The sequence below is a fragment of the Magnolia sinica genome, chromosome 12 (genome assembly GCF_029962835.1).
Source record: "Magnolia sinica isolate HGM2019 chromosome 12, MsV1, whole genome shotgun sequence".
Taxonomy (NCBI): Eukaryota; Viridiplantae; Streptophyta; class Magnoliopsida; order Magnoliales; family Magnoliaceae; genus Magnolia; species Magnolia sinica.
The window spans coordinates 58,781,776-58,794,211 of NC_080584.1; the positions used below are offsets into that span (position 1 = coordinate 58,781,776).

Below are 12,436 nucleotides of genomic sequence, written 5' to 3' on the forward strand. Positions count from 1 at the left end.
GAGGAAAGACCACTTTCCTTTACCATTCATTGATCGGATCCTATAAAGGTTAGCTGGTCATTCCTAATACTGTTTCCTTGACGGGTATTCGCGCTACCACCAGATCGAGATAGCCCCCGAACACCAGGAAAAGACCACATTTACATCTCCGTAGGGCACCTTTGCCTATCGAAGGATGCCATACGGACGATGTAATGCCCCAGCCACTTTTCAGCGATGCTTAGTATCTTTTCTGATATGGTAGGGCAATATCTAGAGGTCTTTATGGACGACTTCTCTGTTTATGGTCCATCTTTCAGCAAGTGCTTGGAAAGTCTTAAATGTGTGCTGAAAAGATGTGAAGAAAAGAACTTGGTACTTAATTGGGAGAAGTGCCATTTCATGGTTCAAAAGGGAATTGTCCTTGGGCATATCATCTCGTCCAAAGGAATCGAGGTAGATAAGGCAAAAATCGATCTTATCTCTAACCTACCTCCACCCAAGAACATCAGAGACGTGCGATCCTTCTTAGGACACGCAGGATTTTACAGGCGATTCATAAAGGACTTTAGTCTTCTCTCTCGTCCTTTATGTAATCTTCTTCAAAAGGATGCTCCGTACGAGTGGACTGAGCAGTGCCAGGAAGCTTTCACCAAGCTTAAGGGCACGTTAACCACTGCACCTATCATGCAGCCACCCGACTGGAGCCTTCCTTTTGAGCTTATGTGCGACGCTTCTGATTATGCTCTCGGGGCGGTCCTAGGCCAGAGAAAAGATAAGCGGCCCTACGTCATTCATTACGCAAGTAGAACTTTAAATTCTGCCCAGGTGAACTACTCGACTACGGAAAAGGAACTCTTAGCTGTAGTGTTCGCCTTGGACAAATTTAGGTCCTACTTGATCGGATCCAAGATCATTATCTACACAGATCATGCGGCACTTAAGTATCTTCTTTCTAAGAATGATTCTAAGCCCCGCTTGATACGATGGATCCTTCTACTCCAAGAATTTGATTTGGAAATTAAAGATAAAAAGGGAGTAGAGAACGTAGTGGCCGATCACCTTTCTCGCCTTAATACCTCTGATTCCCTTGAGGCGACCCATATCAATGATATGTTCCCTGATGAACAACTGTTCAGAGTCTCCCATTCACCTTGGTTCGCTGATATTGCTAATTTTCTTGCTACAGGTGCCATACCGACACAGTGGACTGCGCAAGATAAGAAGAAATTTTTCACCGAGGTGCGCAACTTTTTCTGGGATGATCCTTATTTATTTAAATATTGCCCAGACCAAATTCTAAGGAGATGTGTACCAGACGATGAGCATCAGAGTGTCATCTCCTTCTGTCACTCAGAGGCCTGTGGTGGTCACTTTTCTGCTAAAAAGACCACGGCCAAGATTCTGCAGTGTGGCTTTTACTGGCCCACTGTGTTTAGGGATACTCATGAGTTTTGCAAAGCTTGTGAGCGTTGTCAAAAATTGGGAGCATTGTCCCGTCGAAATATGATGCCTTTGAATCCCATTCTTATCATTGAAGCATTTGATTGCTGGGGCATCGATTTCATGGGACCATTCCCCCAATCATTTGGAAATCTGTATATTTTGCTCGCCGTGGATTATGTCACTAAATGGGTCGAAGCGATTCCGTGTCGAAAGAATGACCATCGCACGGTCATTAAATTCCTAAAAGAGAACATCCTTTCTCGATTCGGAACGCCTCGAGCCATCATTAGTGATGGGGGCTCACACTTTTGTAATAGACCATTCGAGAGCTTAATGAAGAAATACGGTATCTCTCATAAGGTGAGCACCCCATACCATCCACAGACAAGTGGACAAGCTGAGATTTCCAATAGGGAGATCAAACACATTTTGGAGAAAACGGTTAACCCAGATCGTAAGGATTGGTCAATCCGATTGACCGATGCTTTATGGGCATACCGTACTGCATTTAAAACTCCTATTGGAATGTCTCCCTTTAGACTTGTCTATGGGAAAGCTTGTCACTTGCCTGTGGAGTTGGAACATAAAGCGTACTGGGCGATCAAAAATCTTAATTTCAATCTGGACAACGCTGGCTCGCTACGTAAACTTCAATTGAATGAACTTGAAGAAATCCGGAATGATGCGTACGATAATTCGAGAATTTACAAGGACAAGATGAAAGCATTTCATGACCAACACATTTTGCGAAAATCATTCACGCCTGGTCAGAAGGTCCTTTTGTACAATTCTCGATTACATCTCTTTCCGGGTAAGCTTCGATCTCGTTGGACCGGTCCTTATATTGTTGTCACTGTTTTTCCGCATGGGGCCGTTGAGATAAGAGATCCCGACAATGGCAAGGAGTTTAAAGTCAATGGACATCGATTGAAACCATTTGTCGAGAAATTTGATTCAGAGGACATGTCCATGCCTCTGACTGATCCTGTTTACCAGGATTAATCTCCTAGTCTGATGGAGGTATAGGTAAGTTTCCTGTTTTCTTAGGACTAGGGTAGTTGCTTTATTTGTCTGGCTGAAGACGTTAAACTCAGCGCTCCTGGGAGGCAACCCAGCTTGTCAACTTATTTCATTTTCCTAGCTAGTTCAATGTTTGTGGGTAACATTCCTGCAAACCCTCACGAGACTACAACTCGTCCACTAGGGATAACCTAAGGGTTTAAAGGCTTATTGCATACGTTAAATGCAATCGAGAGCACCTACGAAAGTGGTATAGGTAGGATTGTATTTTTGTTATTTTATTGTACTTCTGTTGGTTTCTCTCTTGTGCTGACCGCTCCTACGTAGAAATCTTTGGAAAGCCTCTTGATTCTTTCATCCAGGTATTATCTTTCCATCACTTCTCATCTACTTTTTGTCCCATGTGCATCGCATGCTTCTTTCTTTTATATTGAGGACAATGTAGATTTTAGGTTGAGGGTGGGAGATTATGTCACCTAATCAGCATTTTCTTGGTCTTGAACAAAAGTTGTGAAAATTTTAAAAAAACTTTCTGACATTTTGTTGAAGTCGAAGTGATTTTGACGGCCATCTAGGGCACTTAGAATTTCAAGATGCGTGATGTTGGTACTTTATGACTCTTGGATTCAGTTATCTATTAAATTTCACAGCTAAGTTTGAATTATTAATTCATTATTAGAATTTGTAAACATTGGTTGAGTCATGAATTCGCAGGACACATCTCGCTTGCATAGTAAGGTTTCAGTTCGATATTAAAGGATTAACTTGGTAATCACTAAACATGAAAGGAACCAACTTGGAAAATTGAAAGGATTGGGCAAATGGTCTTCACCTTAGGTTTGCTCCCTATAGGTGTAAATTTAATTCCCCATGAATGATATGTGAAAAAGTTGGGTGTACAGACTTTACCTTAGGTTTGCTCCCTATAGGTGAGGATCTGATCCCTCTTCTTGGCGTTACTTCTAATGAAAAAAAAAATAATAATAATAATTAAAAGAATAAAAAGATAATGTGTAAGCCAAGAAGAGTTATCGTGAATTCTCTCAGTTGTTACCAATGATTTCCTTAAATATCAAGGGGAATCTTAATGTTGACAAGTCGAGATTAGATTATGCATTCATAGATCTCAATGGTTAGAATTTTTCTAATTAATGGAATAATACTTTGAACTTGATTATGAAGTTTACCATGTACTGGAGTCTAGGAGAAAGTAATATCCAACATTCATGAATCTTAAACTTCTAGTATCTGGATTGTTCCCCAAAATCATTCGAGTTTTTAAAATTATGATATAATTCTCAATTTATTTTTCGCATACTTTGCTCGGGACTAGCAAAATGCTGGTTGAGGGTTGTGTTGAGGGTCAAATATTGCATATCAGACCCCATTTATTACCTGGATTTATGAGCATGACTCTGTTTAACGGCTTGGTTTAACTGTGTATGTGATGCAGAGTGTATGTATGAGCCTGGACCGAAATGGGTGCTTAAAGCATGGACTTAACGCTCTAATGACACCAAGGCAAGGAACGGACTCTAGAAGACCAAGAGTGACGGAATTATACACCAGGGGTCCGCGGAAATCGAGGAATTGAAGCTCAAGTGGCCTGAAAAGTGTCCAGAATGCAAGATCATAGGGTTCCCACCATCCGATCAGTTCAAAACTCCATACATGGCCTGAGGACCATAAATGAACCGTACACATAAAATTTCAGCTCCTGGATCACTGTGGAAGTGGCCCAACGGATAGATCAGCCCCTTTAATCATTATGTGGGGCCCGGATATGCTTCAAAATTTTTATAGACCGCGTTAAATGAGCTGACAATACAGATGGACGGAGCAGATTTCTCACGAACATCTCTGTGGGGGCCCCACCTATGATGAATGAGCACAGCATCATGCGCAATCAGCATTGCACCAGGAATGTATGCACGGTCAAACTGAGTTTTGACCGTGCTTTCCAAAAGAAGAAAAGGAAACAGAGCTACGGGCCCCCTGTTTTTCTGCCGCTGGCGTTGTTGAGCGTAGGACCGTCCATTGGGACATGATCAGGCCCACTTCCATCATCATTCATGACGATCGGATCTGTTCATCATGACCACAGGCAAGTTTCGGTCACCCCAAAGATCAGAGCGCTGCAAATGAAGCCAAGAATCGCTGTCCACATCCTCTGCTGTTACCCTTCAAAATAAGAAATAGATTTCAAACGGTAGTGGGGCCACCACCACTACGTGCTGATCAGATATGATGAACAGATCCATCTATTGAGGGGATATGACGCATCCGACCGACCTTGTGATGCGAAAGGAGAAGGAAAAGCGGAGAGGAGACTTCCTTGCGCCGAAAGTCTCGGGATTTCCGGACGGGTAAGCAAGTTGCGTTTCTACCCACCATCCGAGCATCTGATTTCGATGGCCCACAAGCTCTCCGTGACCCATCCAAGCCGTCCCTAAGCATCAGAACGAGGAGAAGCCCTGTGGCCGAAAATCTGCCATGATTCACTGCACCATTTTCCTGGATTGAATCAGTGATTCATCCTTTCTTGATGGGCCACATATGAGGATCTGAACGGTCCGTTTCGTGTGTCAGGGATGCAGATACACATCAGTATGGGTGGAACATCTATACGCTGCAGAGTGGGTGAACGAGTCAGGGGAAATTGCTGTTTTGGTGCGCAGGAATGCCAGCCACAGCAAAGTTCTGGAAACTGCGTTCTTGGCTGCGTAAAAGTTCCGCAGCAGATTTCCGGACGGCTGCTATACCGCAGAACGCACTCCCTACCTATAAAGGAAGGTGGGTTTTCTGCTGGCGAGGGGGGGAGTTTTTTTTGGCAGGGTGAAAAGCTGGACGTAGCTGCTGTGCACGAGAGGAGGGGCTGCAAAGCTGGGAAGAGTTTTTTTTGGATTTTGTTTTCTTGAGGTTGAAAGTGCAGGTAGTCTGGCTGCTGGCACGTTGGCTGACAGTTTTGGACGTGAGCATGAGGGGCTCGATTTTGAAGGCTTGAACGTGGGGAGGAAAATAAGAGGGAGGAAGAAGAAATTCGTGGCAGGGATGTGACTGACGATTGCAAGAGCAAAAGACATCCGGTCTTTGTTTCCGTTTCCTTTTCCTTTTATTTATTTAATTCTTCTGATGTTTTTCTCCTCTGATTCTAGCATGATCACGCTAGGCTAAACCTCTTAGCTAGGGCTAAGAGGTGAAGCTTGTAAAGTGATGGGAGTCTTTACTTATGCCTTCTTTTGGTTTAAACTGAACTGATGTTGTTTTTAGTTAATTAAAGGAATGTTTCTTGTCTTTAATGGTCTGTTGTGACTGAAATTACAATGGATTTGCAATGGCTTTGAATATTTCTCTTTCTCTTTTAATATTTATGACGTCAGGAGGCCCTGTTGTTCACCATCGTCTCCTGGGCATGGTAGGATGACAGTACCCTTCCTGATCTTCATACATTGTCGATTGGTTGGTAATTAGTTTAATCCTGTTGTTTACTTTGTCTCCTGGGCATGGTTAGATGATGGAATCCATTCTAATTCATACACCTTTCATCTCTTGAAACCTATATCAATGGCAGTTCAGTAAAGTTCCATAATTTGTGATCCTGGCATACGATCTCCCTGATCTCTACAAGTGGATCCTCTGAATCCCTAGTTCCCGTCCTCTGAATTCCTTAAAGTCTTAGATAATTCTTCCACAATTATTCCTTAATTTCTATTTGGTTTAGATCACATCTTAGTCTAGTTCTAGTTCTTCTTGGTTTCAGATAACGTACAGGTATCAGTCCCTGTGGATTCGACCTCGGTCTTACCGAGTTTATTACTACATCACAACCCTGCACTTGGGGAGTGAACATGTTGAAACTCCCCAGAGTTTACTACCGGAAGAAGAGTAAGGATCCAAAAGTGTATGCATGAAAATCCTCATAGACATATTAGATGTCATGTGCATATCACTGTAAGGCCACTCACGACTCCTGTAGATTATTAACCTTATTCCATAAGGATTTGTATAGGAAGGTCATTCTTTCCTTGAAGCGGATTGGCTGGTGTACCACACCACTGACCTGCCAGGTGTGTTGACGTCACCAAGTTATGTGGATCTTATCATGAGGTATGCATTATATCTAAACTATCTGCATATTTTTTCAAGCTCATCCCAAGGCTTGAACTAAAAAAATAAGACAGATCCAAATATTAGGTGGACCACACTGCAAAATGTAGTGGGAGATTAGACATTTGCAATTGAAACCCTTTTGGGTCATGGAAGTTTTGGATCAATATGATTTTTTTTTCCCCTTTCTATCCTTATCTATGCGTCCTTATGAACAGATATTGAATCGAAAATAAACATTATTATGGGCATTAAAAATGTTTTAATGGTGAGAATCATTATCTCCACGGTTATTTGTAGTGTGTTTCGCTTGAGGTTTGGATCTGAATATTTTTTGGATCATGATTTAAAATAATCTTATCAAAAGGATAAACAATGTGAATATAATAAATTACATCATTTGGGAGCCCATGTAACTTTAATCTCCTTTGAACCGTTTCTAGAAGTAGCAGCTCGAGGAGCGTTAGTACTCGTCTTCACACGACACCTACCACATCAGCCACATTGTTGATGTGTTGTACAATGGCCAATCCACTTCCTTCCTTTTGAACGACATGCATTTACTTAGGGCTGTTCATGAGTCAACCTAGCTCGAAAAGCTCGCTCGACTCGCCTCGAGTCAGCTCGGATTGACTCGCTTGAAAGGCCGATTCAAGTCAAGTCAAGCTCATTTTATGAAGCTCGAGTTGAGTTCGAGCCGAGTTTGAGCACGGTGCATTTCAACTCGAACTTGACTCGACTCGGTTCGAATAATAATTTCAATATATATATATATATATATATAATAGGTAAAGTTTTTATTTTTTTAAAAAGAAACCCTAATAGTATTAGCACCCGACCGGCGCTACCCTTTCCTTTCTTACCCTACCTTCTTCTCTTTCTTTTTATCCCACCTAGACCCCAGGCGTTGCCCGCACGCTCGCACGGCCTGCCGCACCCAGCACTCCAGCAGTCTAGCTCGGCTCCGCCGGTCATCCAATCTCTCTTTCTCTCATTCTCCAGATCTCTCCGAGGCTCTGAGCGAACCCGCGCCCCATTCGTACTCGGCCCAATCTCTCTCTCATTCTCCTAGTCTCTCCAAGGTAGGTGTTCAACTTTTAAATAAAAAAAAATTAAAAAAATTAAAAAAAAAAACTTGTAGATTTATATGATTATAGATTTATTGTAGATTATGGGCTGGGCTAGGTTGGATTGGATTGGGGGTTGAGGTCTGGGGTTTAGGTAAACTTGTAGATTAGGGATTGGGTCGGGTTGGGGTTTGGGTTAACATATGAACAAGCTGGAGCTCGACTCAAGGTAAACTCGACTTGACTCGTTCCATTAGTTCGACTCGAACTTGACTCGACAACTTTGGCAAACAAGCCAAGCTTCAATGTTGAGCTCGAGGGCAAGCTCGAACTCGAGTATAGCATATACGAGTTAAGCCAAGCTTGGCTCACCTCGACTTGACCCGGCTCGATGTACAGCCCTACATTTACTCATACATGAGCACTATCTGATGGGACCTGTCATGTTTTTAATTAAGAAGTCGTTGAGAGACGGAGAAAATGACAAGAAACATCTGGACAACGTATGTTGACGTTACTAAGTTCCGAGGGCCCTGCCATGATATGTGTTTCTTTCACACCTTCCGTCATTTTCTGAAATCATTACTAGGCATCAGCCCAAAAATACAGCAAATTAAAGCCAAATATCTGAGTGCACTAGATCACAAAAACCAGTGGAGGTTAAACGTCCATGAGCAACAGAAGTTTTAGATTAAGCTGATATTTAGGTTTCCCCTTCGTCCATGCCTGTGCGGGTCCTAAAAGTTTCAACAGTGGATGCCATCATCAAAATTGCTTTATGTGGTGTAGTCCACTTGAGCTTTGTATCTGCCTCATTCTTAGGGCTCACGCGCTATGAAATGATCTCACAAAATGGATGAACATTATAGATATAATACATACATCATCATGGGGTTGACAGAGCTTGGTGGGACCCACCAAAGTACATGGTGGGGCCCACTTGAACATGGTGAGTCCCTCTCCCCAACTTGGTACATCAATGCGGTAGATAGACTTATGTAGGCTAGTAGACAAAAAACACATGGATCCAATAAAACTTGAGCGGGTAGCATGTTACCACGTTAGTGAGCTTCTGAGAATCACAAACGATTGTATATTTAAAAGTCTGCTGGCTTCGCAGGAAAAACAGAGTACGAGCGGGCATTCATGGGTCAGTCGGGAGTTCGAAAGGGTGCATGGGCCAAAGAAGAAGATCTTCTGCTAAGGAAATGCATAGAGAAGTATGGAGAAGGGAAATGGTATCTAGTTCCTCAACGGACAGGTAAATGATTTTAACCTACTTATATCTTGAAGTGATAGGAAATAGCTAGCTTAATCTCAATCTATTGCTAACGCAGAGATTACTATGCAGCACAAGGACTTTCTTGTCTACATATTTCCCACTGTGAGAATATAATCAACTGAAATCTACTGAAACGGTCACTCATGCTGTGTGGGCCTACCATATCATGTTGTATATGTAAAATCTACTCCGTTCATCAGGTGGGAACACTTTTAAACCGTGCATTGAAATTATCGGCCCTGGTAAAAAAAAAAAAATTTCTTATGAGGACACTAATGGGAAAAATGTAAAGTTTCTACAAAAACCTCTAAGCTCATGCCATGTGACCGGCCTAAGTTTGGATTAGACTGATATTTGTATCTTTTCTTCCTAGTGAGTGACATCTGATTAACGGGTTTCATGAAAGATACACACCATGGTAGTGCCATACATAAACCTATGGTTGGCATTCCATTCCCATTGTTCTCCGTGACGATTGCTAGCCAGAGTTATAGATCTGGCTGAGTTTTGTTCCCAGGGACTTGAAGCAAGGATAGAACCTGAAGAACTGTCAATTTTACATATATAAGGTGTTGTAGAGGATTCCACTCCATTTCCAATGGGGATTTTGAAAATCTCATTTGAAATGAAATGAAACTTCTGATACCATACAAAGTTAGGTAACTTTGTGCATATACTTTCCTTTTTATTATTTAAGAGTAAGAAAGTAATTAATATATTGCTCTCTCCTTGAATTTTAAGGCCTCAATCGGTGTCGTAAGAGCTGCAGATTGAGATGGTTTAACTATCTCAGTCCAAATATTAAGCGAGGAGAGTTTGGTGCAGATGAAATTGATCTCATCAGTAGGCTTCATAAACTATTGGGTAATAGGTAAGTTGAGATTCTTGTTCTTCTTTAATGTGGAAAGTAAGAAAAACCATCTTTCTTGTATATTAGATACCAAAAACGTACTCTAAGATTCCTGTATTTAGCAAAGCCTGCATTCAAGAGTATTTAAAAGGGACTGCAGTAGCCTAACTTAGGTGGGAGTGTAGCTACCAATATGGAACTTTCATGAGATCCAAACCGTTCATAAGGTATGCTGACTCTCTTTCAAACTGCAAACCAGAAATCATGAATATCCAAGACTCAGGTGGGCCACACATAGGAAACAGTTGGGAGGGAATGCCCATACATTAGTTTTGTTTAGGGCCCACCATGGTGTGTCTATTTCATCCAATCCATCCATCTAATTTCCCTCATCTGTAATAAAACATTCTCCGAAAATCACGTTATTCCAAAAGTGAGGTAATTTATAACACATGAATTTAGAGGTTTTAGGTGTAATTCCTTGTGAGGTGGCCCATCTGACTGTTGGATCTACCTGATTTTTGGGATCAAGATGAAAAGAGGGATGTTATACCCAATGGACAGAGTAGATCTCATGCACGTGAAGTCATTCCCCTTACACGAATGGTTAGTCACACGAGTTTTCATTGCAAAACTCTACTTTCTTTTTTTCTCTGTGAAAGACATCTAACAAAATCATGCCATCTTTCTTTCTTTCTTTCTTTCTTTTTCTCAGATGGACATTGATTGCAGGTAGAATTCCGGGCAGGACTGCCAATGACATAAAGAACTTTTGGAATTCACACTTCAGTAAAAAAGTTACTTTCCATTACAACGGGGAGACTGCAAAAGCTAGCAATGCCAAAGCCATAAAGCCACAGCCTAGGAAACTCTCCAAGAGCTTGCCTAGCTCTGAGAATCTTGAAGCCTCGAGAATGCAAGAAGAGTGTGGCAAACCACTATTTGCTCCAGACAAGTATGCAATGTGGTGGAATGGTTTGTTCCAAGAGGGAGGAGAGAATTGGCCCTTGAACAATGGAGATGCAATGGGAGAACTGTTACTTGCTACCGTTGACAATGGAGAGGCTGAAGGAATAAGAGACGAAGATTTAACTTTTGCCGAAGACCATCAAGATTGGGATGACTTGATTTTCGATCCAAGTCTTTGGGTGCAATTAGAAGGCCACTGATTGGTTGACATTTTAAAATCGTTTGATCTCTGTTAGTAATAGGGACTGTTTGTTTTTTTGATTTTCTGGGTAATTACAAGTAAACAATCTATTATTATCATTAGAAGGTGTTTTTTTGAATCCACTATTATTATTAAAAAATTTATATTTAAGGAAATCGGATTGCACACGCTCTTGCGCTGACCGTACTGAGTAAACCCAGTTAGGTCCACCTTGTATGTATGTGGTCTATCCACCGTCCATTTTCCCATCTAATTTAAGGGGTTGAGCCCAAAATTGAAGTATATCCAAATATCAAGTGGATCATACCACAGTAAACGGTGGGGATAATGATTTCCACCGTTGAAACCTTGCTAGGCCCCACAGTGATGTTTATTTGTCATCCAATCTGTTCATAAGATCATACGGACATGGATGAAGAGAACACAAATATAAGCTTGATCCAAAACTTTTGTAGCCCCCGATAAATTTTCATGGCAAACATTCAATTCAACTGTTTCCTATGGTGTGGTCCATTTGAACATTGTATATGCTTCATTTTTGGTCTCAAGCCCTAAAATTATCTGGTAAAATTGATGGACGGAGCGGATAAAATACATAAATTATGATGGTCCCCAGGACCCCACAGAGTTTACTCAGTACTTTTCACGTAGGAGTTACTACGCAATCTGCTTCCCTACATGGGATTCAGCGCGCACGACTAGTATCCAGACTCGCCACTAAAGTGACGTAACCGAGTTACGTGGTCCTATCATGATGTATGTTTTGTGTCCGCACTGTCCAACCATTTGGAGAGATCGTTTTAGGACATGAGTCATGGAATGAATCAGATCCAAAACTCCAGTGGACCCTACCATAGGAAACAATGAAGAGAGTCACGGCCACCATTAAAAACTTCCAGAGGGTCACAAAAATTTTCGATCAAGCTGATATTTATGTTTTCCCTTCTTCAATGTTTGTGTTAACTTAAGGTCCACCGTGATTTTTATTTAAGTTTTCATTTGGGGATTCAACACATGGGTTGAGTAGCGAGACTCGCTATCAAAGTGATGTCACGTAGTTATGTCGGTCCCACCATGATGTATGTTTCGTATCCACACCGTCCATCCATTTGGAGAGATCATTTTAGGGCATGAGCCAAAGAATGAATCAGATCAAAAACTCGAGTGGACCCCACGACAGAAAACAGTGAAGATAGTACACTCACCATTAAAAACTTCTAAGGGCCACAAAAGTTTTCAATTAAGCTGATATTTGTGTTTCCGCTTCTTTAATATCAGTGTTAACTTATGAATAGGTTAGATCTCAAATAAAAATCACAGTGAACCTTAGGAAGGCTTCAACAGTGGATGTCACTCTCCTCACTATTTTCTATGGTGGGGTTCACTCCAGCTTTGGATTTACCTCATTCTTTTTATCATGCCCTAAAAAGATCTCTCCAAATGGATGGACTGTGTGGATACAACACATATTATGGTGGGCCCCACAGAACTTGGTGGCATCACTTTAGTAGCGA

General features: G+C 41.6%; 1 protein-coding gene across 1 annotated transcript; it reads left to right on the forward strand.

The window, feature by feature from the left end:
* The first annotated feature begins 8,756 nt into the window (after positions 1 to 8,756).
* On the forward strand, positions 8,757 to 11,036 carry LOC131220542 (transcription factor MYB1-like). The gene is made up of 3 exons (XM_058215392.1): positions 8,757 to 8,880; positions 9,643 to 9,772; positions 10,467 to 11,036. The coding sequence occupies exons 1-3, from the start codon at positions 8,766 to 8,768 to the stop codon at positions 10,918 to 10,920; spliced, it is 699 nt and encodes a 232-aa protein (XP_058071375.1). The 5' UTR covers positions 8,757 to 8,765; the 3' UTR covers positions 10,921 to 11,036.
* Positions 11,037 to 12,436: the final 1,400 nt, after the last annotated feature.

Bases quoted from the DNA above. Each gene is read 5' to 3' on its own strand.
- LOC131220542 (XM_058215392.1), top strand. From the start codon at position 8,766: ATGGGTCAGTCGGGAGTTCGAAAGGGTGCATGGGCCAAAGAAGAAGAT. The intron at 8,881-9,642 runs GTAAATGATTTT...TTGAATTTTAAG, and splicing joins TCTAGTTCCTCAACGGACAG to GCCTCAATCGGTGTCGTAAG. The intron at 9,773-10,466 runs GTAAGTTGAGAT...TCTTTTTCTCAG, and splicing joins CATAAACTATTGGGTAATAG to ATGGACATTGATTGCAGGTA.